This window comes from Mobula hypostoma, chromosome 7 (genome assembly GCF_963921235.1).
Source record: "Mobula hypostoma chromosome 7, sMobHyp1.1, whole genome shotgun sequence".
Lineage (NCBI taxonomy): Eukaryota > Metazoa > Chordata > Chondrichthyes > Myliobatiformes > Myliobatidae > Mobula > Mobula hypostoma.
In genome coordinates, this window is record NC_086103.1 from 133,896,292 (window position 1) to 133,919,508 (window position 23,217).

A 23,217-nucleotide genomic window follows, 5' to 3' on the forward strand; every position below is an offset into this window, starting at 1 on the left:
ATCTTCAGCAAGGCAAAGGCAAGCTGCAGCAAAGCTCTCTCAAGGTGGTTTGAGTGACACAAAACAGGCAAATTATGATATTCTACCCCACGGTCAGGGGAAATATCAACTCTGCAACCACCTTATTAATCAGCTTACAAGGTTTTTAATTTCAACAAGATTTATGCTGATTGTTTACCTTTTGGTCCTCCAGGGTTACAACTGGGTTTAACTGCCCACCTGCTGCAGGTCCTCCCACATTTGAAAGTTACATACGTGGATTTGAAAGTTACATATGTGGATAGAGCATTGGCTGATTGGCAGGAAACAGAAAGTGGGAATAAAGGGATCCTATTCTGGCTGGCTGCCGGTTACCAGTGGTGGTCCACAGGGGTCCGTGTTGGGGCCGCTTTTTTTTACGTTGTACATCAATGATTTGGATTATGGAATAGATGGCTTTGTGGCCAAGTTTGCTGATGATACGAAGATAGGTGGAGGGGCCGGTAGTGCTGAGGAAATGGAGAGTCTGCAGAGAGACTTGGATAGATTGGAAGAATGGGCAGAGAAGTGGCAAATGAAATACAATGTTGGAAAGTGTATGGTTATGTACTTTGGCAGAAAAAATAAACGGGCAGACTATTATTTAAATGGGCAAAGAATTCAAAGTTTCTGAGATGCAACGGGACTTGGGAGTCCTCGTGCAGGATACCCTTAAGGTTAACCTCCAAGTTGAGTCGGTAGTGAAGAAGGTGAATGCAATGTTGGCATTCATTTCTAGTGGAATAGAATATAGGAGCAGGGATGTGATGTTGAGGCTCTATAGGGTGCTGGTGAGACCTCACTTGGAGTACTGTGGGCAGTTTTGGTCTCCTTATTTAAGAAAGGATGTGCTGATGTTGGAGTGGGTACAGAGAAGATTCACTAGAATGATTCCGGGAATGAGAGGGTTAATATATGAGGAACGTTTGTCCGCTCTTGGACTGTATTCCTTGGAGTTTAGAAGAATGAGGGGAGACCTCATAGAAACATTTTGAATGTTGAAAGGCATGGACAGAGTGGATGTGGCAAAGTTGTTTCCCATGATGGGGGAGTCTAGTACGAGAGGGCACGACTTAAGGATTGAAGGGCACCCATTCAGAACAGAAATGCGAAGAAATTTTTTTAGTCAGAGGGTGGTGAATCTATGGAATTTGTTGCCACGGGCAGCAGTGGAGGCCAAGTCATTGGGTGTATTTAAGGCAGAGATTGATAGGTATCTGAGTAGCCAGGGCATCAAAGGTTGTGGTGAGAAGGCGGGAGATTGGGACTAAATGGGAAAATGGATCAACTCATGATAAAATGGAGGGGCGGACACGATGGGCCGAATGGCCGACTTCTGCTCCTTTGTCTTATACTTATTATGGCTGGGTCTGACTGCCTGGCTACTACAGGTCCTCCCACATTACGGCTGGGTCTGACTGCCCGGCTGCTGCAGGTCCTTCCAGGTTATGGTTGGGTCGAACTGCCTGGCTGCTGCAGGTCCTCCCAGGTTACAAATGGATCTAACTGCCCGGTTGCTGTAGGTCCTCCCAATTACAACTGGGTCTAGCTCCCTGCCTACTACAGGTCCTCCCAGGTTATGGTTGGGTCGAACTGCCTGGCTGCTGTAGGTCCTCCCAGGTTACGGTTGGGTCTAACTGACTGGGGCTGCTGCAGGTCCTCCCAGGTTACAAATGGATCTAACTGCCCGGTTGCTGCAGGTCCTCCCAATTACAACTGGGTCTAACTGCCCAGCTGCTGCAGGTCCTCCCAGGTTACAGCTGGGTCTAGCTTCCCGCCTGCTACAGGTCCTCCCAGGTTACGGTTGGGTCGAGCTGCTCTGCCTGCTCCAGGTCCTCCTGGGTTACAGCTGGGTTCCATTCCTGCAATCTGTTCATTACCCTAACAGTTCACAGTGGCTTTGCTGTGGCTAGCAAATCCATACTGTCAGTCTCTCAAATGCTCAATCACAAGTGTAGGTTATATATTAGTCGGGTGTAAATATAAAGGCAGCTACTTAGATCCACATTGTTGTGACTGTGATGTTTTCACCAATAACATCTGGAATTTGTAGTCCACGACTCAGGTTAATTACCTTGTGAGACGTGGCTTTGACATATGTCTGTTGGCCGATGACTGGAGAATGATAACTTGTAATCTTAGATTTCTGTGCCTGCTTCTACAAGTGGTACAAGAAAAGCCCTGTGAATGAGAGCTTTTAATATTTGGGGGAACATATTTATCGAAGAGACAAGAGGCGGGAGAGACAGATGGCTATGTTTGCAAGCTGAGTTTGTACGTACAGTGTAGCATTGGAGTAGAGTTAGGAGGAAGTTAGAGTTAGAATCCTGGAGCAGACTAGGATGGAAGAAAGAAATTTCAAACTCGGTAATAGATGAAAACATTCCAATCTTATTACTGAATCTTCCCATTACTTAACAAATAGTTCAGGGGTAAAATAAGCCTGTAAAATTAGAACCATTCATTCTTTCGACATCTTTATAGGTTCTGTAAGAAATGATTCAGTTGATGGATTTTCTTTTCCTGAGTTAGTAACACTACCCAGAACACATTTACCTAATTCTAACACTCAAATGAAGTTAATTTTTATAGAACATGGCTTATGTGTGTGGTTTGTATCCAGTCATCATTTTGTGAATGGAATTATGCATTTGGCTTCTTTCACTCCATCTGCTAAAGCCTGGATTTTAATTCTCAACACCCCATGATGCAGCCCACCCCATGTTTTCTGCATTGTGTAGGTGTTATTTGATGGGATGTTGGCTATGGCTAAGTGATCCTTTTACCATTAGCACGTGGCTTCCTCCTGCTTAGCGCCTTCCACAATGCACCTTCCCATTTTTCTGTGATCATGCACCAGGGTTTTCCATCAGTAGTAGAAAAGACTACATTTTTTTTCCTGGAGATTTTGAGAACATATGAAGTATTTTCTGTGTCTTCTTGGAAATCTCATGCCACAGTGAAGATCAAAGTAAAGTATTTGTTTCAGAAGCCATGTGGACTATTTTACCCAGCTAGAGTTGCTTTTTGGGGTGATTGGAGACCATTGCTGTGAATGTTAGCTTGGGATAGGAGAATGATTTGGCTTCACCCATACCACGATTGGATCTGATGATTTTGTGGAAGCTTGTTCATGTCTTTGCAGCATACTTGATAGACCAAGAGCGTGGTGCTGGCTTTGAGGTCTTGTTTCAACCCCTCTTTACTTTGAGTGCTTATTATTCTGGAAGTGATGGTGAATTTTATTATTGTGTCTCCCATTGATGAGTGGCAGCTCCTGGCACATAGAAAGTGATCCATATTTTCTCAGGTCTTGCTGTAGATCACTGTCAGGCGCAAGGTGTTTTGTAGCAGGGGCAGAGGGGAGGAGATCTTTATCTTCATAATGTATGGAGTAATCTCCATTACCTCATGCATATCAGTGAAGGATTCAATGAGGACGTGAAGCAGAATGTCTGCATCATCTGTGTAATTTGGAGAAATCATAAAGATAGTTCAACCTTCATAATCTCCACTCTAGAAACAAGGTCAATCCTCTTAAGCAGCACATCACCTGTCATTATCAAAGAGGCCTTCTTGAGAAACAGATTTAAGCTGGCTTTGCCTTGACCATTTCAGCTTGTATTGAGAATATGTGTTTGGAGAAAATGTATGTATGTTGTGAATAAACTCTTCTCGGGCTTCCAGCAGGGTACAGGTGTTGATTTTAACTGACGTTTTGATGACAAACTCTCCTATCTTTATCAGGGATAATGCCTCAGCATGTCTAGTCTGGTAGTATATATACTCCCGTTGGCCATCCCTCCTGTTTGGTTAGTCCTCATCCAATCAGGCTACCGCTGTCCCACTTTGTTTACAATCGAATTCCAGTTCTTACTTGGAGTGAGACCTTCAACTTTGTTAAAATTCTTTTCCTCTCATTTCATTTCAATGGCTTCCTTCACCAGACAGTCCCAAAAGCCGTTGGTGTGGCATAGTAATTTTCTATCGTGAAAGTCAATCCTAATGCCATTATGAATGCAATGTTCTGCTACCGCCGATTTCTCTGGGTAACCCAAACAGGTACTACACCTGTGCTCCTTGATGCGGGTTTCCATTCTAGCCAACGGGGATATAAACACCACTGGACTAGACAGGCCCAGACTTCATGTCTGATGAAGATGGCAGAGTTTGTCATCGAGACATCAGTTATAATCGATATCTGTACCAAGCTGGAAGCCCGAAAAGAGTTTATTTGTCATAGATCCTTTTATATACATATATTGTATTTACCTGTTGTAAATGATACTAAGAGACATACTGAAGGTAGTAAATGTACATCAACAATTACACTTCAGAGGCTTCCCTTATTACCGGAGCTATACAGGAGTCTGTGGGGGGGAAAAAACCCTTCTTTACATAACTGCACCTATAGGGAGTTAAAAAATGTAAATTGGGTTTCAATGTAGCAAGAGTGAAACGGCCACAGCATGCTTGACCCCACACCTTTACCATTTTGCAGTGGCAGTTTTGGAAACATCTTATTTTAAGATTATATTCTGGAAGCTACAGCTTTATTTGCTCCATTATAAAAAGAAAAGACAGCAATTGCTGGAATCTAAAGCAAAATAGCAACTGCTGGAAGAATTCCGCAGGTCAAGCATCTGTTGCTAAGTTGCAGCTTTCCTATCCTGGAATCCTGAAATCCCTTCTTCTCCTGTATTGCATTGTTTGGAGACTTCATACGCACTTCCTCCATTCCCTACTCTTCTGCTCTCGGACCTCCTCCACCCGCCAGACAGAGCAGAGAAAGAATATCCTTGGTCTTCACTTTTCTTCCCGCTAGTCTTCACATTCAGCACATCATTCTTCATGGCTTCCACCAGCTGCATTGAGGTCCCACCATCAGCTGCATCTCCCCCTTTGTACTTCCAGCAGGAGCCACCTTCTCCATAACTCACTGGTCCACTCACCCCTCCTCGTCCTATCCCTTCACACTTTCCCCAGCAAACACAGAAAATGCAACATGCATCCCTTCACTTCCCCTCGCATTGCCGTTCAGGAATCTAAACAACTCTTCCAGGTGAGGCAGATAGTCACCTCCTCAACCTAGTCTGTTAAATTCAGCCCTTTCAATATGGCCTCCTCCACACTGACGAGACCAGTTGTAGACTGGGAAATGGCTTTGCAAAGCAATCTGTCTGCAATGGGCATCTTGAACTTCTGGTTGCATGTCATTTGAATCCCCCTTCCCATTCCCATACTGTCCTTCGCCCTTCCACTACCACGGTGAAGCCGAACACAAACTGCACGCTTGCTCCTCACGCAGTGTCTGAATCTGAAACACTGACCATCACTTCGCCTCCAGGGATGCTGGTCGACTTGAGTTCTAACAGCTGCTTGTATTTCACTTTGCTCCATTGTGTTTTTCTGTCTATTTTTGGAGGAATAGTAACTCTATCAGGTGGTTGCCTCAAGTTTCATCCAGTGACGTAGTTATATTAAGTATAGTGTGGAAAAATACTGGGGTGGCCTACAAGTGCATTTCCATGTGTTGTGAAAGATCTGATGCCTACTGTGCCAAAACTGAAAGATCTATTCTGCCATCTTGTGGACAATAAAGAGTTATACATATTTGTAATGCAATTGTTTTGTTTCACTCTGAAGTTTACATTCAACTGTTCAGTGTGTATATGTATGCATGTATGTGTGTATTTTATATATATATATATATATATATATATATATATCAGAGAGGGACACAGAGAGAGAGACACAGAGAGAGAGAGAGACAGAGACAGACAGACAGACATCTGTTAGTCTTGTGTGACCATGGATCTGCGCCTGGAAAGTCTTCACTCTCCAGGGCGCAGGCCTGGGCAAGGTTGTATGGAAGACTGGCAGTTGCCCATGCTGCAAGTCTCCCCTCTCCATGACACCGATGTTGTCCAGGGGAAGGGGAAGGGCAAGGGCAGATACAGCTTGGCATCAGTGTCGTCACAGAGCATTGCTATATTGTCTAGAATGTGGAGACTATCCACAGTGGTCAGTTGGTATGAAATTAGTGTGAATATGTGAATATTGTCATGTTGCATTCTCCATGTTTATAATCCATCACAATTGCTTAATAATGCAAATTTACGTGTTTGGTCTGATAAGAAGTTAGCAACCTATGTATGAATGAATTTCAGCACCATTCTATCTGTTAACTTCTCTTACTTCATTTTTTTTAATTAAATTCCACCATGGATTTTCAAAACTTCTATCAATTATTGGTGTAGGTACTGTCCACAAACCAAAATAAATGCAAAATGAATGAACCATTCACTTTTAGAGGGGGAAAGAGAAGTGAATTAGGTAAAATTTTCAGGCTGCATCTTTATCCAATCACAATTTTCATTACTAGAAGCACAATTCCAATGGAATGTAATGGGATGATGGGTTTCTTCAGTTGTGTTTTAAGTACAGGTTCCTTTGTTTTGGCTGTGTTTTTTAAATCTTGTTACATTTATACATTGCTGCAAATGATGCAGTAGGTTTTTGTATAGCTGTTTGGCTTGATCAATAAGCAGTCTAATAAATTGGGAGAATCCAATTAAAACTGCACTACTCTCTGATGGCTATTTTAATGATATCTATACAAAAGCCAAAGTAAAGGCCAAATATATATTATTAGTTCTCATTTTCAGAAAGCATGTCAAATAAATAGATCAATGCAATTCCATTCTCTACAATTCCTGAATAAGTGTGAAGATAATTTTGCTTTATGTTTTCCAGATTCCCATGATGCAGTTCTAAGATTTAATGCAGCCCCTACGCAAGGTTATGAGAAGGATGTTGGAAGCAAAACCACGATCCGTGTTATTAACTCACAAGTGAGTGATCACTTTTCTGTATCTTGTTTCAGTTATATCTGCTTTACACTATAAAATATTCCTCACCTGCAAGCCAGCAATCACATGTAAACTAAAATAATCTCTTTTCTAGTTTATTTATTATTAATATCTTTATGTAGGTTATTCAAAATATGATATTATTGCTGTGGCGGTGTGGAGGAAAATTATAAAATTAAGGTTAATTTTGAGTTAAGTTTTGTTGTCAAGCTTGATGAGCTAGATATTGCTCAAGACCTACGTCATGAGGGTGATGGGCTAAGAGGCAGACATTGCCTTGCTTGTGAGCTAACAGTAGCCGGACATAGATCGTGCCAACAATGAGATATTGCTGAGCTTTTTCCGAGATTGTCTAGAAAGTAGCAAACAGAGGGACTAACTATAGATGTGTATCTTGGATTTTGTGTGTAACGCGGGAACATTAATAAACTTGCTGATACCTAACAAGTGCCTTGAAAATCGCTGACCAAGTATGTTTAGCTGTTGACTATTGCCAAAATTTACTGTGTAAATCTAAGATGTAACCTGACATTGTCAGAGTCGTAAGACAACAGCTGCCCATGATCACGTAATAAAAGGTTTAACCATATATCGAGGTCTGTGTCTTTATTTCTGTTCCCTTACAGCGTAAAGTCTCTCACAGTGATTGGCGACGAAATTCTTTTACAGCAAATCAGAGTAAATTCTTCTATAGGTGGCAACTTTCTCTTAGCATGTCCCTGGTGCATTCTCCCCAACCCTTCAACTAAACCAGTAATGAGATGTGATAATCTTTAAGGGACCATAGGATGTAATCAGTTTACAATTGTCACATGTACCAAGAAACTGTGTAAAACCTTGTTTAATATGTTTTGGAGTTAATTTTATGTTTAGCATAAGTAGCTTGAGGTTGCACAGAGGGAACGGTGTTATAGCTAAGGATGGAATAGAGAAGAAATCTGTTAACTTACCGTCAAAGGCAGAACATAGAAGGATTTTGTTGTTTACATTTATCATCATAATATTGTCAGTGTTTCATTTCTGGCAGCTCTCCAATTCCATGTAAATAATTGTTAAATGTTTTATGAAAGCTTCAAATTTTATGAAACATGTTTTTAAAAAATTACACCGAAGATGTAGTCTAACACAAATAACAGGAACGTAATGTGATGATCCCATTGATAGGGAAAGGTTCTGGTTTTGCACATATTTGACCATTGGATCTCTCTTTGGTTTGGTCTCATGGTCAGATTGACATCAGCTGAACCAGTCATAGATAGATAGAAAGTAGTAGCAATTGATTATGTTCCAGCTCTGTGTTGTCTGGAGCCATTAGCAAAGTAACCTTGGACTGTTTTTGGCTCTCATCTATTTGTTGTCCCTCAGTGATCTATCACGTATCTTTAGAGGTGCAAATCTGTAGCACCCTGAATGTGGCAATGCAATTGGGTAGGTGGTGATAAAGGCCTACAGCTTGTTTGCTCTAATCAGTGAGGCCATTAAGTATAAAAGCTGAGAAGTTGTGTTACAGGTATATTAAGTCATTATTACCTTACAACAATCAGACTCATGAACCAGTGTGAATGACTTCAATCACCACCACTCTGAACTGATTCTACAACCTACAGCTTCGCTTTCGAGGACTCTTTACAACACATGTTCTCAGTATATTTTTATCTGCACAGTTTTTCTTCTTTTTCATGTTGGGTATTGGTCATTCTTTGTTTATGTTTAATTTTTTTTGTAAAATCCTATTGTATTTCTTTCCTGTAAATGCCTGCAAGAAAATGAATCGCAGGGTAGTTTATGGTAACGTGTACTTTGAAATTTTGACTTTAAAATTTCGGTATGAGGTGCAGTTCTATTGCCACAGTACAGGAAGGAGTAGAGACTTTGGAGAGAGTATAGAGGAGATTCACCAGGATTGGAGAGGATGAATACACTTGAATTAATTTCTCTGCAGCCCTACAGGTAAGGGGCAGCTCAGTAGAAAATCATAAAACCATGAGAGGTACAGAAAGTGTAGACTTCAGGTTTGAAATATAAAATACTGGAGGGCATAGATTTAATGTAAAGGGGGGACACTGGACAGAGTGGATGTGGCAAAGTTGTTTCCCATGATGGGGGAGTCCAGTACGAGAGGGCATGACTTAAGGATTGAAGGGTGCCCATTCAGAAAAGAGATGCGAAGAAATTTTTTTAGCCAGAGGGTGGTGAATCTGTGGAATTTGTTGCCACGGGCGGCAGTGGAGGCCAAGTCATTGGGTGTATTTAAGGCAGAGATTGATAGGTATCTGAGTAGCCAAGGCATCAAAGGTTATGGTGAGAAGGCGGGGGAGTGGGACTAAATGGGAGAATGGATCAGCTCATGATAAAATGGCGGAGCAGACTCGATGGGCCGAATGGCCGACTTCTGCTCCTTTATCTTGTGGTGTTGTGGGAGACTTAAAAATTGCAAAGCAAGTTTTTGCACAGAGGGTTTTAGATGTCTGGATCAAGCTGCCAGGGTCACTGTGGAAGCAGATACAAGGGCAACATTTAAGAACCATATGAACGGGCAGGAAATAGATACAGACCATGTCACAGGCAGCTGGGATTAGTTAAACTAGCATCATGGTCAGCATAGGCATGATGGACCAAATGGCCTCTTTCTGTGCTGTACTTTTCTATGTTCCACAAGTTATCTACTCTAAATCTCTTAGGGGTATGTTCAATGTCCTTCCGCAGTTGAGGTTGGGAATTAAAATCAGAGGATTGTGCAAAGGATACTGTAAGACACTGAGGCTAACCAGCATTCTCTGTAGACTGGGAGAAGCAAGAATGTATCCTTTCACACACTATTCTCAACAAACCAGATCCTGGGATCTGAATCAGGTTGCAATCAGAGTTTCTCAACCCTGTGATTAATTATCCCAATGCAATCCCTCAAGATTTATGGAACTAAGATCCCCAGAAATCTGGGTTTAAACTACTGCCAGGAGTTGGGGAAAAGAAGACCTTGTCTTGTATCAGATAAGCCCCACCATCTAGATTCGGAGATGGAATTCAAAACCACTCCCCTCTCCCATTCCAGGTCAGAACTTGAGTGTAGATCATCCATTATGCTTCCCACTTGACTGGAAGCAAACTCTGACAATAAGTTAGCTTCCCTCTCAAAACAAAACAACATATATATGCTTTTGCGTTAACACTCCATAGCATGCATGGAAATTGATTTCTGTTTTTCACATCAAAAACTTGACCACAATCCCAGGAACCCAAACTCAACCAAGTTAGGACTTTATTCCCTGGAGGGAGCATAGGAGAATGAGGGGAAATTTGATACAGGTGTACAAAATCTTGAGGGATGTAGGTGGGCTAAATACAAGTAGGCTTTTTCCACTGAGGTTGAAAGAGACTAAAAAGCGAGAGGTCAAGGATGAAAGGTGAAATGTTCAAGGGGATCTCCTTCATTCAGAGGGTATTGAGTATGTGGATGCGGGTTGGATTCCAACATTTAAGAGCAGTTTGGATAAGCGTATGCATGGGGCATGAGGGGGTGGTTCTGGACGTCTCTGGTCCAGGTGCAGGTCAATGGGTCTAGTTCGGCTTGGACTGTGTGGGCTGAAGTGCCTGTTTCTGTGTCGTGGTGCTCCGTAACCAACCAGTAGTAAACCAACTCCCTGTAGAAAATCAAAGTTCAGTTTTAGTTTTTTTGTCATAAACACAAATAAGTGGGGTGATTGATAAGTTTGTGGCTGAAGGTAGAAGGAGAAGAGTTATTAACTTCAAACTTTCTGCATTTTCACTCAAACAGCTGAACTGCATGTGCATGTAACAAGAGCTGTATAATTCATCTCCTTCTACCTTAGGCCACGAACTTATCAATCACTCCTGCTGTGGACCACTTCTACAAAGAAGGGATCCGTATGCTCCACGGCCACTGGACAAAGTGTGCATATGTAGGAGGGGACTATGTTGAGAAATAAATGTGCTAGGTTTTCTAAAATTGACTCCTACCTTAGGCCACAAACTTATCAATCACCCTTCATACATGTGTGCACAGGTGCACTGAGAAAACAGTTTAACAATCTGCAACATCACATGCACATAGCATCAGATACACAGCCCTCACGAGATAAACGTAAATTAACAACATTAAATTAGACAAAATTATACAAGAAGGAACACAAATTGAACAAATTTTGCTGTGTGATACCTCAGAGAACTTGCATGGTCCTGCAGTTTGTAAGAATTACAGCATTCTATTGTGGCTGCAGATAAGAGCAGAATATTCTTATTGTAGTGTCAAGCCACTGAGAGAAATAAATTGTGATGGCTTTTACGACTTCCAATTAGTTCTGATTATGTTGACACTTGCCATCAGTATTGCTAATGTAATTCACCAGAATAATTACACCTGTACAGATGCATGAGTGAGAAATTGTTTCATTAATCATTCCTGCAGATAAGGTCATGTAAATTGCAATGAAAAGGGGACTGTTAAGTCTATTATGCTACACTTTTCCAGTATTCAAGCTAACCTCTATTACTCTGAGCTTTACCTTCATACCTTTCTTTTCAGGGTTTTAGTTGGAACCTTGCAAATCAACTTTCTATCCCCAGAGTCACTTATGGGATGGGATTGCTTTCTTAAAGATCCTTGGAGTTTCTCCAGATGTCTTTTAATTTCAGCAAGATACCGGTGATGATACCAGAGGAGCAGTATACAAAATATCAGTGCTTGGCCTCTTCGCAACTCCTATGGATATCCTGCTGCTGCTCTGGCAACCATCCGCGGGGAGAAGGAGGGAATGGTTGGAACTGGAGATATTAACATGTAGCGTTGGTTTGTATATTTTATTTGTTTCGACTGGTTAACTAGAAGACTATAAGGCTAGCAGAAAGGAGCATATGAATGAAATTAGGAGAGCCAGAAGGGGCCATGAGAAGGCCTTGGCAGAAAGGATTCAGGAAAACCCCAAGGCATTCTACAAGTATGTGAAGAGCAAGAGGATAAGATGTGAGAGAATAGGACCAATCAAGTGTGACAGTGGAAAAGTGTGTATGGAACTGGAGGAGAGAGCAGAGATACTTAATGAATACTTTGCTTCAGTATTCACTACGGAAAAGGATCTTGGCGATTGTAGGGATGACTTACAGCAGACTGAAAAGCTTGAGCATGTAGATATTAAGGAAGAGGATATGCTGGAGCTTTTGGAAAGCATCAAGTTGGATAAGTACCCCAGGCGACTGTGGGAGGTGAGGGAGGAGATTGCTAAGCCTCTGGCTATGATCTTTGCATCATCAATGAGGACGGGAGAAGTTCTGAGGATTGGAGGGCTGCGGATGTTGTTCCCTTATTCAAGAAAGGAGTAGAGATAGCTCAGGAAATTATAGACCAATAAGTCTTACTTCAGTTGTTGGTAAGTTGATGGAAAAGATCCTGAGAGGCAGGATTTATGAACATTTGGAGAGGCATAATATGATTGGGAATAGTCAGCATGGCTTTGACAAAGGCAGGTCGTGCCTTACGAGCCTGATTGAATTTTTTGAGGATGTGACTGAACACATTGATGAAGGAAGAGTAGTAGATGTGGTGTATATGGATTTCAGCAAGGCATTTGATAAGGTACCCCATGCAAGGCTTATTGAGAAAATAAGGAGGCATGGGATCCAAGGGGACATTGCTTGTTGTGGATCCAGAACTGGCTTGCCCACAGAAGGCAAAGAGTGGTTACAGACAGGTCATATTCTGCATGGAGGTCGGTCACCAGTGGTGTGTCTCAGGGATCTGTTCTGGGACCCCTTTTCTTCATGATTTTTATAAATGACCTGGATGAGGAAGTGGAGGGATGGGTTAGTAAATTTGCTGATGACACAAAGGTTGGGGGTGTTGTGGATAGTGTGGAGGGCTGTCGGAGATTACAGCAGGACATTGATAGGATGCAAGACTGGGCTGAGAAGTGGCAGATGGAGTTCAACCCAGATTAGTGTGAGGTAGTTCATTTTGGGAGATCAAATATGATGGCAGAATATAGTATTAATGGTAAGACACTTGGCAGTGTGGAGGATCAGAGGGATCTTGGGGTCCGAGTCCATAGGACACTCAAAGCTGCTGCACAGGTTGACTCTGTGGTTAAAAAGGCATACAGTGCATTGGCCTTCATCAATCGCGGAATTGAGTTTAAGAGCCGAGAGGTAATGTTACAGCTATATAGGACCCTGGTCACACCCCCAGTTGGAGTACTGTGCTCAGTTCTGGTCGCCTCACTACAGGAAGGATGTGGAAACCATAGAAAGGGTGCAGGGGAGATTTACAAGGATGTTGCCTGGATTGGGGGGCGCGCCTTATGAGAATAGGTTGAGTGAACTCAGCCTTTTCTCCTTGGAGCAATGGAGAATGAGAGGTGACCTGATAGAGGTGTATAAGGTGATGAGAGGTAGTGATTGTGCGGATAGTCAGAGGCTTTTCCCCAGGGCTGAAATGGCTAGCATGAGAGGGCACAGTTTAAAGGTGCTTGGAAGTAGGTACAGAGGAGATGTCAGGGGTAAGTTTTTTACGCAGAGAGTGGTGAGTGCGTGGAATGGGCTGCCGGCGACAGTGGCGGAGGCGAATACAATAGGGTTGTTTAAGAGACTCCTGGATAGGTACGTGTAGCTTAGAAAAATAGAGGGCTATGAGTAACCCTAGGTAATTTCTGAGCTAAGGACATGCTCAGCACAGCTTTGTGGGCTGCAGGGCTTGTATTGTGCTGTAGGTTTTCTATGCTTTCTAACTACTTAAATAAGATAACAGGCAATGCAAGCTTTGTCATTTTATTTCTTCCCTAACAGAGTCACACAGCACAACCCACAAAGACACTATCAAACAAGCACCAATTTGCACTAATCCTATAGTACTTCCAGTTGATCTTCCTCACAATCCCATTAACTGCCCTCGGATGCTCTGATCTGTATGCACAGGAGCCAATTAATCCACCAATCAGAACGTCATTGGGAGGTGGGCGGGAACTGCAGCACCTGGGGACAAGCCCATGTAGTCATCGGAAGAGCATGTGAAATCCACTAGAGGGCAGAACTGAACCCAGCATGCTGGAGCTGCTGGATGTGCAATTTTCCTTTGGAAAATATAACAGATTATGTCCCTGGTTGTGAGGAAAGGCAGGGAGAAGTGAGGACCCCCCCCCCCTTTTGCAGGTTTGAGGTCAGCACCCTCACCCCTCCATTTCAGTGAGAGGCAGGGACTTCTGGTTCTCGTTCACATGTACTGTTTGTTTATGCTTTCCTGGTCCATACTTACCATGTTAGCTGAACTCCTGGTGTACAGTTAGCTCAAAACCTCACTGCGGGGAACCCGTGTTCTGGACTTCCATTCACACCGACTGAACAATTAAAAGCAGCAGCCAGAGGAATGAGTCATCACCTGGCAAACTCTCCCACCTCATTCTTCTGAAACAAGATCATAATTGAACGTTACTGTCAAGAATGTAAGGGCAAGAATGACAATAAAGTGGAGTTGTTATCCATACAGTTTGAGAAGTGCAATAAAATGTAGGCTGTAGCAAAATTTTACTCTTTCATTCCATCAGCAATCTAGCATCAGAGAGAACTTGGAATACATTTACTGTCAGAGAAAACCAGCTTCAGACATATTCTGGCACACAACCAGTCACTTGCATATTCCCAAGTGTACATGTTAAATAGGAGAGATCATGGTATTGTTCTCAAGGAGTTTCAGCCCATCATCGTTTCATTGATGTGTATCTGTATTTTGTGTCTTCTGCCTGATGGGAGAGTAGGAGGGATCTTTCATTATGACTGATGTCTTACTGAGGCAGTGAGAAGTGTAGACAGAGTCCAAGAAGAAGAGGTCGGTTTCTGTAATGTGCTGAACTGTGTCCGCACCCCTCTGTGCTTTCTCGCAGTCATGGGCAAAGCAGTTGCCGTACCAAATCATGATACATCTGGATATGAAAGTGGGAGGGGGAGATCCAAAATGATAGGAAAAGGCAGATCCCCAGACAGTCCTTCCAGGTGAGGCGACACTTCACCTGTGAGTCGGCTGGGGTTGATATACTTGCGTCCGGTGCTCCCGATGCAGCCTTCTATATATTGGTGAGATCCAACGCAGACTGTGAGACCGTTTTGCTGGACACCTACACTCAGTCCACCAGAGAAAGCAGTGATCTCCCAGTGGCCACACATTTTAATTCTATGTCCCATTCCCATTCTGATATGTCCTATCCACAGCCTCCTCTACTGTCAAGATGAAGCTACACTCAGGTTGGAGGAACAACACTTTATATTCCGTCTGGGTAGCCTCCAACCTGATGGCATGAACATTGACTTCTCTAATTTCCATTAATGCCCCACCTCCCCTTCATACCCCATCCATTTTTTTATATATATATATATATATATATATATATATATATTCTTTTTCTCTCTCTCCTTTTTTCTCCCTCTTGTCCCTCTCACTATACTCCTTACCCATCCCCTGAGCTTCCCCCCTCCCCCTTTCTTTCTCTCTCTAGCCTCCCGTCCTATGATCCTCTCATATCCCCTTTGCCAATCACCTGTCCAGCTCTTGGCTCCTATCCCTCCCCCTCCTGTCTTCTCCTATCATTTTGGATCTCCCCCTCCCCCTCCCACTTTCAAATCTCTTACTAGCTCTTCTTTCAGTTAGTCCTGACGAAGGGTTTCAGCCCGAAACGTCGACTGTACCTCTTCCTAGAGATGCTACCTGGCCTACTGCATTCACCATGCAGCAACTTTTATGTGTGTTGCTTGAAATTCCAGCATCTGCAGATTTCCTCGTGTTTAAATCTGGACATGATGCTTTCCATGGTCAATTGACTGAGAAAAACTGTTATGGGTCAAAGGGGACGTACAAAATTCCTTTTGCTTCCTAAAGACATTGAGGTCCTGGTGAGTTTTCTTAGCAAAGGCGTCAAAATGGTTAGATCAGGACAGGCTATTGGTGACGCTTTCTCCTAGGAACGTGAAACTCTCAACCCTCTTGACCTCATCACTGTTAATGTAAACAGAAGGATTTGCACTACCCCCTTCTCGAAGTCAATGACCAGCTTTTTGTTTTGCTGACTTTGAGTATATGTTAAAATATTAATTTAAACACACTTAACTGAAATAAACTGATTAAAATCACTGAGATTAAGTAATATAAAGGTTGAAGTAAAAACTACCTGCAATTAACTTCTCCATCAAGATTGGGAACCACACTCAAATGATTGGAGCTGGCCCACATGAGGGGTCTGATATGCATCCAGTCTCTCCACTGAGGACATCTGAGCTCCATTCTTGGACTCTGTGATAAATCCATTTGTGAAGCGTGGTCAAATGTGCTGACAGTTCTCCAAGGAATGATCTACAATAGGTAAATATGGTTCAGGCCAATGAGAAACATTTCACAGAGAAAAATAGAATCACACTTTGAAGTTACAAATTCAAAGATCATCATTTGTTCAAGCACTAGTTATCATCATGCCCTCTTATTACAAGAACAAATATTCGTCAAAAGATTATTGTGACATTTGCGGAATGTCACAGAGACATGATCAATGGATTAATTTTGCAGGGATAGTTACTGAACTTTTGCAAAATGAAGCTTCATTGCAGAGTGTGGAATTAGTGAGCATAAAGGATTAAATGGGATTATTTTGCGTGGAGACTATTAGAACATATGATGCAAACTGAAGTATCCTGTATCTCCATATTTAATACTGAAACATATTAAAGACCCCATCTTTCAATCTGGGATAGTTTTTGAAAGAAGCAGATCAGGGTGAGTTACAGGTTCATTCAGTGCTTCAGAAATTCCACAAATTTCAACACATTTCCACATTCCAGCACCATTAACACGATGAGCAAACGGGGATTTTATTGCTTGTTCAATGAAAGCCTCACTTAAAAGCACCATAACCATGCCGAGCTGCCTCTCTTGAATGATCCCTTTAATGCAGTAAATGTAGTAAATACAAGAGTCTAATATACCAGAAACACCTGTGGCCAAATTACAACTGTTCTGAAGAACAATAAAGGCCCTACTCTATATAAATCATATACATTCTATTACAATATAGAATAGTACAGCACAGTATAGGCCCTTCGACCCACAATGTTGTGCTGACCCTCAAACCCTGCCTCCCATAAAAGCTCCCATCTTAAATTCCTCCATATACCTGTCTAGTAGTCTCTTAAACTTCACTAGTGTATCTGCCTCCACCACTGGCTCAGGCAGTGCTTTCCACATACCGACCACTCTCTGAGTAAAAAACCTTCCTCTAATATCCCCCTTGAACTTCCCACCCCTTACCTTAAAGCCACGTCCTCTTGTATTGGGCAGTGGTGCCCTGGGGAAGAGACGCTGGCTATCCACTCTATCTATTCCTCTTATTACCTTGTACACCTCTATCATGTCTCCTCTCATCCTCCTTCTCTCCAAAGAGTAAAGCCCTAGCTCCCTTAATCTCTGATCATAATGCATACTTTCTAAACCAGGCAGCATCCTGGTAAAACTCCTCTGTGCCCTTTCCAATGCTTCCACATCCTTCCTATAGTGAGGTGACCAGAACTGGACACAGTACTCCAAGTGTGGCCTAACCAGAGTTTTATAGAGCTGCACAATTACATCACGACTCTTAAACTCTATCCCTCGACTTATGAAAGCTAACACCCCATAAGCTTTCTTAACTACCTTATCCACCTGTGAGGCAACTTTCAGGGATCTGTGGACATGTACCCCGAGATCCCACTGCTCCTCCACACGACCAAGTATCCTGCCATTTACTTTGCACTCTGCCTTGGAGTTTGTCCTTCCAAAGTGTACCACCTCACACATCTCCGGGTTGAACTCCATCTGCCACTTCTCAGCCCACTCCTGCATCCTATCAATGTCTTTCTGCAATCTTTGACAATCCTCTACACTACCTACAACACCACCAACCTTTGTGTCGTCTGCAGACTTGCCAACCCACCCTTCTACCCCGACATCCAGGTCGTTAATAAAAATCATGAAAAGTAGAGGTCCCAGAACAGATCCTTGTGGGACACCACTAGTCACAATCCTCCAATCTGAATGTACTCCCTCCACCACCACCCTCTGCCTTCTGCAGGCAAGCCAATTCTGAATCCACCTGGCCAAACTTCCCCAGATCCCATGTCTTCTAACTTTCTGAATAAGCCTACCGTGTGGAGCCTTCTCAAATGCCTTACTAAAATCCATATAGATCACATCCACTGCACTACCCTCATCTATATGCCTGGTCACCTCCTCAAAGAACTCTATCAGGCTTGTTAGACACGATCTGCCCTTCACAAAGCCATGCTGACTATCCCTGATCAGACCATGATTCTCTAAATGCCTATAGATCCTATCTCTAAGAAACTTTTCCAACAGCTTTCCCACCACAGACGTAAGGCTCACTGGTCTATAATTACCTGGACTATTCCTACTACCTTTTTTGAACAAGGAGACAACATTCGCCTCCCTCTAATCCTCCGGCACCATTCCCGTGGACAACGAAGACATAAAGATCCTAGCCAGAGGCTCAGCAATCTCTTCTCTCGCCTTGTGGAGCAGCCTGGGGAATGTTCCGTCAGGCCCTGGGGACTTATCTGTCCTAATATATTTTAACAACTCCAACATCTCCTCTCCCTTAATATCAACATGCTCCAGAACATCAACCTCACTCATATTGTCTTCACCATCATCAAGTTCCCTCTCATTGGTGAATACCGAAGAGAAGTATTCATTGAGGACCTCGCTCACTTCCACAGCCTCCAGGCACATCTTCCCACCTTTATCTCTAATCAGTTGTACATTCACTCCTGTCATCCTTTTTTTCTTCACATAATTGAAGAATGCCTTGGGGTTTTCCTTTACCCTATTTGCCAAGGCCTTCTCATGTCCCCTTCTTGCTCTTCTCAGCCCCTTCTTAAGCTCCGTTCTTGCTTTCTTATATTCCTCAAAAGACCCATCTGATCCTTGCTTCCTAAACCTCATGTATGCTGCCTTCTTCCACCTGACTAGATTTTCCACCTCACTTGTCACCCATGGTTCCTTCACCCTACCATTCTTTATCTTCCTCACCGGGACAAATTTATCCCTAACATCCCACAAAAGATCTCTAAACATTGACCACATGTCCATAGTACATTTCCCTGCAAAAACATCACCCCAATTCACACCCGCAAGTTCTAGCCTTATAGCCTCATAATTTGCCCTTCCCCAATTAAAAATTTTCCTGTCCTCTCTGATTCTAACCCTTTCTATGATAATGCTAAAGGCCAGGGAGCAGTGGTGACTGTCCCCCAGATGCTCACCCACTGAGAGATCTGTGACCTGACCCGATTCATTACCTAGTACTAGATCTAGTATGGCATTCCCCCTGGTCGGCCTGTCCACATACTGTGACAGGAATCCATCCTGGACACACTTAACAAACTCTGCCCCATCTAAATCCTTGGAACTAATCAGGTGCCAATCAATATTAGGGAAGTTAAAGTCACCCATGATAACAACCCTGTTATTTTTGCACCTTTCCAAAATCTGCCTCCCAATCTGCTCCTCTGTATCTCTGCTGCTACCAGGGGGCCTATAGAATACCCCCAGTAGAGTAACTGCTCCCTTCCTGTTCCTGACTTCCACCCATACTGACTCAAAAGAGGATCCTGCTACATTACCCACCCTTTCTGTAGCTGTAATAGTATCCCTGACCAGTAATGCCACCCCTCCTCCCCTTTTTCCGCCCTCTCTTTTAAAGCACTGAAATCCAGGAATATTGAGAATCCATTCCTGCCCTGGTGCCAGCCAAGTCTCTATAATGGCCACTACATCATAATTCCATGTATGTATCCAAGCTCTCATCTTGCTTATGAGGAATGTATTCCGCCATCTCTGTCCAAGCCTCCAGTAAGAGTCTCGGGGAGATGTACATGGTCAGATGCATTAGAGGAGCTTAGAGCAGCGGTTCCCCAACCACCGGGCCGCAAAGCATGTGCTACCGGGCTGTGAGGAAATGATATGAGTCAGCTGCACCTTTCCTCATTCCCTGTCACGCGCTGTTGAACTTGAACATAGGGTTGCCAACTGTCCCATATTTGCCAGGACATCCCGTATACTGGGCTAAATTGGTTTATCCCGTATTTCCCCGCTAAGCTAGAGCGTTCCTATGAAACCTTTCGTGCCGAAATGGCGTGAAGCGAAGAGGCAATTACCGTTAATTTATATGGGAAAAATTTTTCAGCATTCCCAAACCCAAAAAATAACCTAACAAATCATACAAATAACACACAAAACCTAAAATAACTCTAACATATAGTAAAAGCAGGAATGATATGATAAATACACAGCCTATATAAAGTAGAAATAATGTATGTACAGTATAGTCGGGAAGGTGAAGGCAAAACTGATTTGTGGGGTAAAAATTGGCACGTACATGCATGCGCACATCACATGCGCACATCACATGCGCACGTCACGCATGCACACATAGGTGCCCGCGCAAGGCTTCATGGTCATGGTAGTCTTTCCTGAGGTAAAGTGTCCCGGGATTTGACTGCTACTTTTGTCCCTTATTTGGGAGTGAGAAAGTTGGCAACCCTAACTGTAAAAGACATGTTGAGGTGAGTTTAACCCTACTTGAACACCACTCCCCCCCCCCACCAGTTGGCCGGTCCGCAAGAATATCATCAATATTAAACCGGTCCGCGGTGCAAAAAAGGTTGGGGACCCCTGGTCTTGAATGGGTGATGGTGGTTACCATGTCTGAAAGAAATTAACCAAGTGATTACAGCAAAAGATTACCCTCTTAATAATATGGTCTCTGCATCACGCATATCACCCACCTACACTGCTTTCTCATTCAGTAAGGATCTTAGCAGAAGCACCTTTTTAAAGGAAAATTTGATGAGGCTGATAGTGCATTATAATTTTGGTGTTTCTTTGGTAATTTCTGTTCACAAGCTATTCTCATAAGTGTACCTGAGCTTCCTATATCCTCGAGTGTTCAGTGAAGACTCCTTGGTAATTCTATAGCTTCTGTGGAGAGTGGGTTATGAACCTTGTTTATTAATTTCAGTGACTGGTTATTGTATATTCATGCTCATTTAAACCATGAAGAATAAGAATTGTTGAAAAAAATGTTGGAAAGCCAGATAGGGACTTTACTAAGCAGGAACCCTTTCCTAACCTGTAACATATCATCTAACAGATTCCTATTTAAATAGAGAGAAAGTACGTCCTATTGTGTGGGATGACAATTCAATTTCCACATGTTGTGTATGTACATGCAATTAAAACTCATCTGGAGGTACATAGATGAGGGAGATCAGGACAAGCACCACACTTTGTTATTGGAGTAAGCACCTTGCTCATAATTAACAGTTTTAAAATGGTATATAAAATGGTTGTGGTCACAGATTTTGTAAGATATGGCCCATCCTGGACCTTGCACAATCTGTAATAGTCCCAACATACGCTCATGTCACAATTTCCAAACATCCCCATCTTTGCAGCCTCTTGGTCATTCACTCTGACAGATGCTTGACCTTTGCATGTCTGATATTAATCCATCACTGGTGATTCCATAACAGGACATAATCAGGATACAGTCCAGATCTCTGTAAACCATCATGGCTGAATGGGTCTCAGTCCTGCAATGCTGAACTGAGGCAAGAATAATCTAGAGTTCAATGGTCAACAAGGGGTTGTGGATGAGGCTGTTTACCATTCACTCTTTAAAATATCCAGTTTTTATTTTATTCTGCATTCTGTTCAATTTGTTCCTTTGTCACAATGAGCAGGAATGATGTGATATTAATGAACAGTTTAACAATGTGATAGTTTCCTGCTTTGATGTCTGCAATAAGCCTTCCAATACCCAGCATACTGAGTGGGAAAGATTGAAGTCAGTGCACTATACATAAAAACCAGCTTCCTGCATCCATTTCCATATCATTAGCATTGTGATTCAACCAAAGATGAGTTGTGAGAAGCAAGTGACTCTGCTTTTCAAAATGCATGTTCACTAGTTATGTTGTTCTTCTAATTCATGCTTAAACCTTTGCAGAGGACAGACAGGTATGTTTGTGGATGTACAGTGTACGCCCAAGTCTAGGACAGAGTGTGTCTGAAAGAATTCCTCCATTCTTGCCAACAGTGAGCTATGGAATTTGTGAATCTCCCCATCATGCCACACATCATGTCCAATGCTACTAAGCCATCTGTACATTTCTAATCGTCATGAATAGTAATGAAGTATATGATCAGTAAATCAAGGATAGATATAGTTCAGATGGAGAGCCAAGACCCTGCTTCTCTTCAAGTTGCTTGGTCAGATTTTTTGAAACATAAAATGGGGAAAGCAATAAAAGGGCTAGTTTAACATCTCAACTGAAAACAGCTTTACCAAATTATTATTGTTTCAGGACTGGGCCTCAAATCTAAACCTGTCCAGCACAGAGGTGGATGTGTTAGAACCGAACTAAGGTGACACAATGATCATCCTTGGTCAGTTGTGCTGGCCACATTATATATGGACACTCGTGTGCTTTAACTTCACTTTCAAAATTTCCACTAATGTAAATTATTCCACTGATTAAATATCCAGCACAAAAAATTCCATTTGTCCCTCTTACCTTCAGCAAGTTTATCGAGTAAGGTGCAGGATCCCAGGCCACCAGAACCACATTCTTGAATAGAGTGCTATTATTAAACTTGTGCTCCGGGTTAACAAGAATCTAAAAATAAGGAAATAGAAACCATTTTAAAAACCATTTTAAGTAATAAGACCATAAGACACTGGGGCAGAATTGGGCCGTTCAGCCCATTGATTCTATTCTACCATTCCATCATGGCTGACTTATTATCCCTCTCAAACCCATTCTCCCTGTAACTTTTGATGCCCTGATTAATCAAGAACCTATTCGCTTCTGTCATAAATATATCCAACGACTTGGCCTGTACAGCCATCTGTTGCAATGAATTCCACAGACTCACCACCCTCTGGCTAAAAACTTCATATACATAACGTAACCAGAGCAATTGAAGTGGTAAGTCAAATCCCTCAAATACAACATGAAATAGTGAAAAGAAATTAAGCAATCTTGTTTAATTATTCAAAAGATAATCAGTGTATGTTGAACCCAAGAGAAGTACTGTATAAATTTAACTTATATAAAAATAGATATATGGATAGTAGAAAAATCAATACATTTCATTATAATAATATAGCACTGACTGTTTTTATTCTTGTACTGTACACCTTAAGCTGTTCTTAAACTCTAATGATAAGAGGTAATGCTCGGTAAGAAGTTAACCAGTGTGCGCCAGTTAAAGAACAAGTTC

General features: G+C 42.4%; 1 protein-coding gene across 1 annotated transcript in view; it reads right to left on the bottom strand.

The window, feature by feature from the left end:
- Window positions 1–7,095: 7,095 nt before the first annotated feature.
- The window catches only part of LOC134349950 (beta-galactoside alpha-2,6-sialyltransferase 2-like), a 95,649-nt gene continuing 79,527 nt past the window's right edge, over window positions 7,096–23,217 (bottom strand). The window contains exons 5-6 of the mRNA XM_063054902.1: window positions 22,509–22,610; window positions 7,096–7,242 (exon numbers count right to left, since the gene is read on the bottom strand). Of these exons, the coding sequence (XP_062910972.1) occupies window positions 7,096–7,242; window positions 22,509–22,610 (249 nt within the window). The remainder of the gene's footprint in view (window positions 7,243–22,508; window positions 22,611–23,217) is intronic.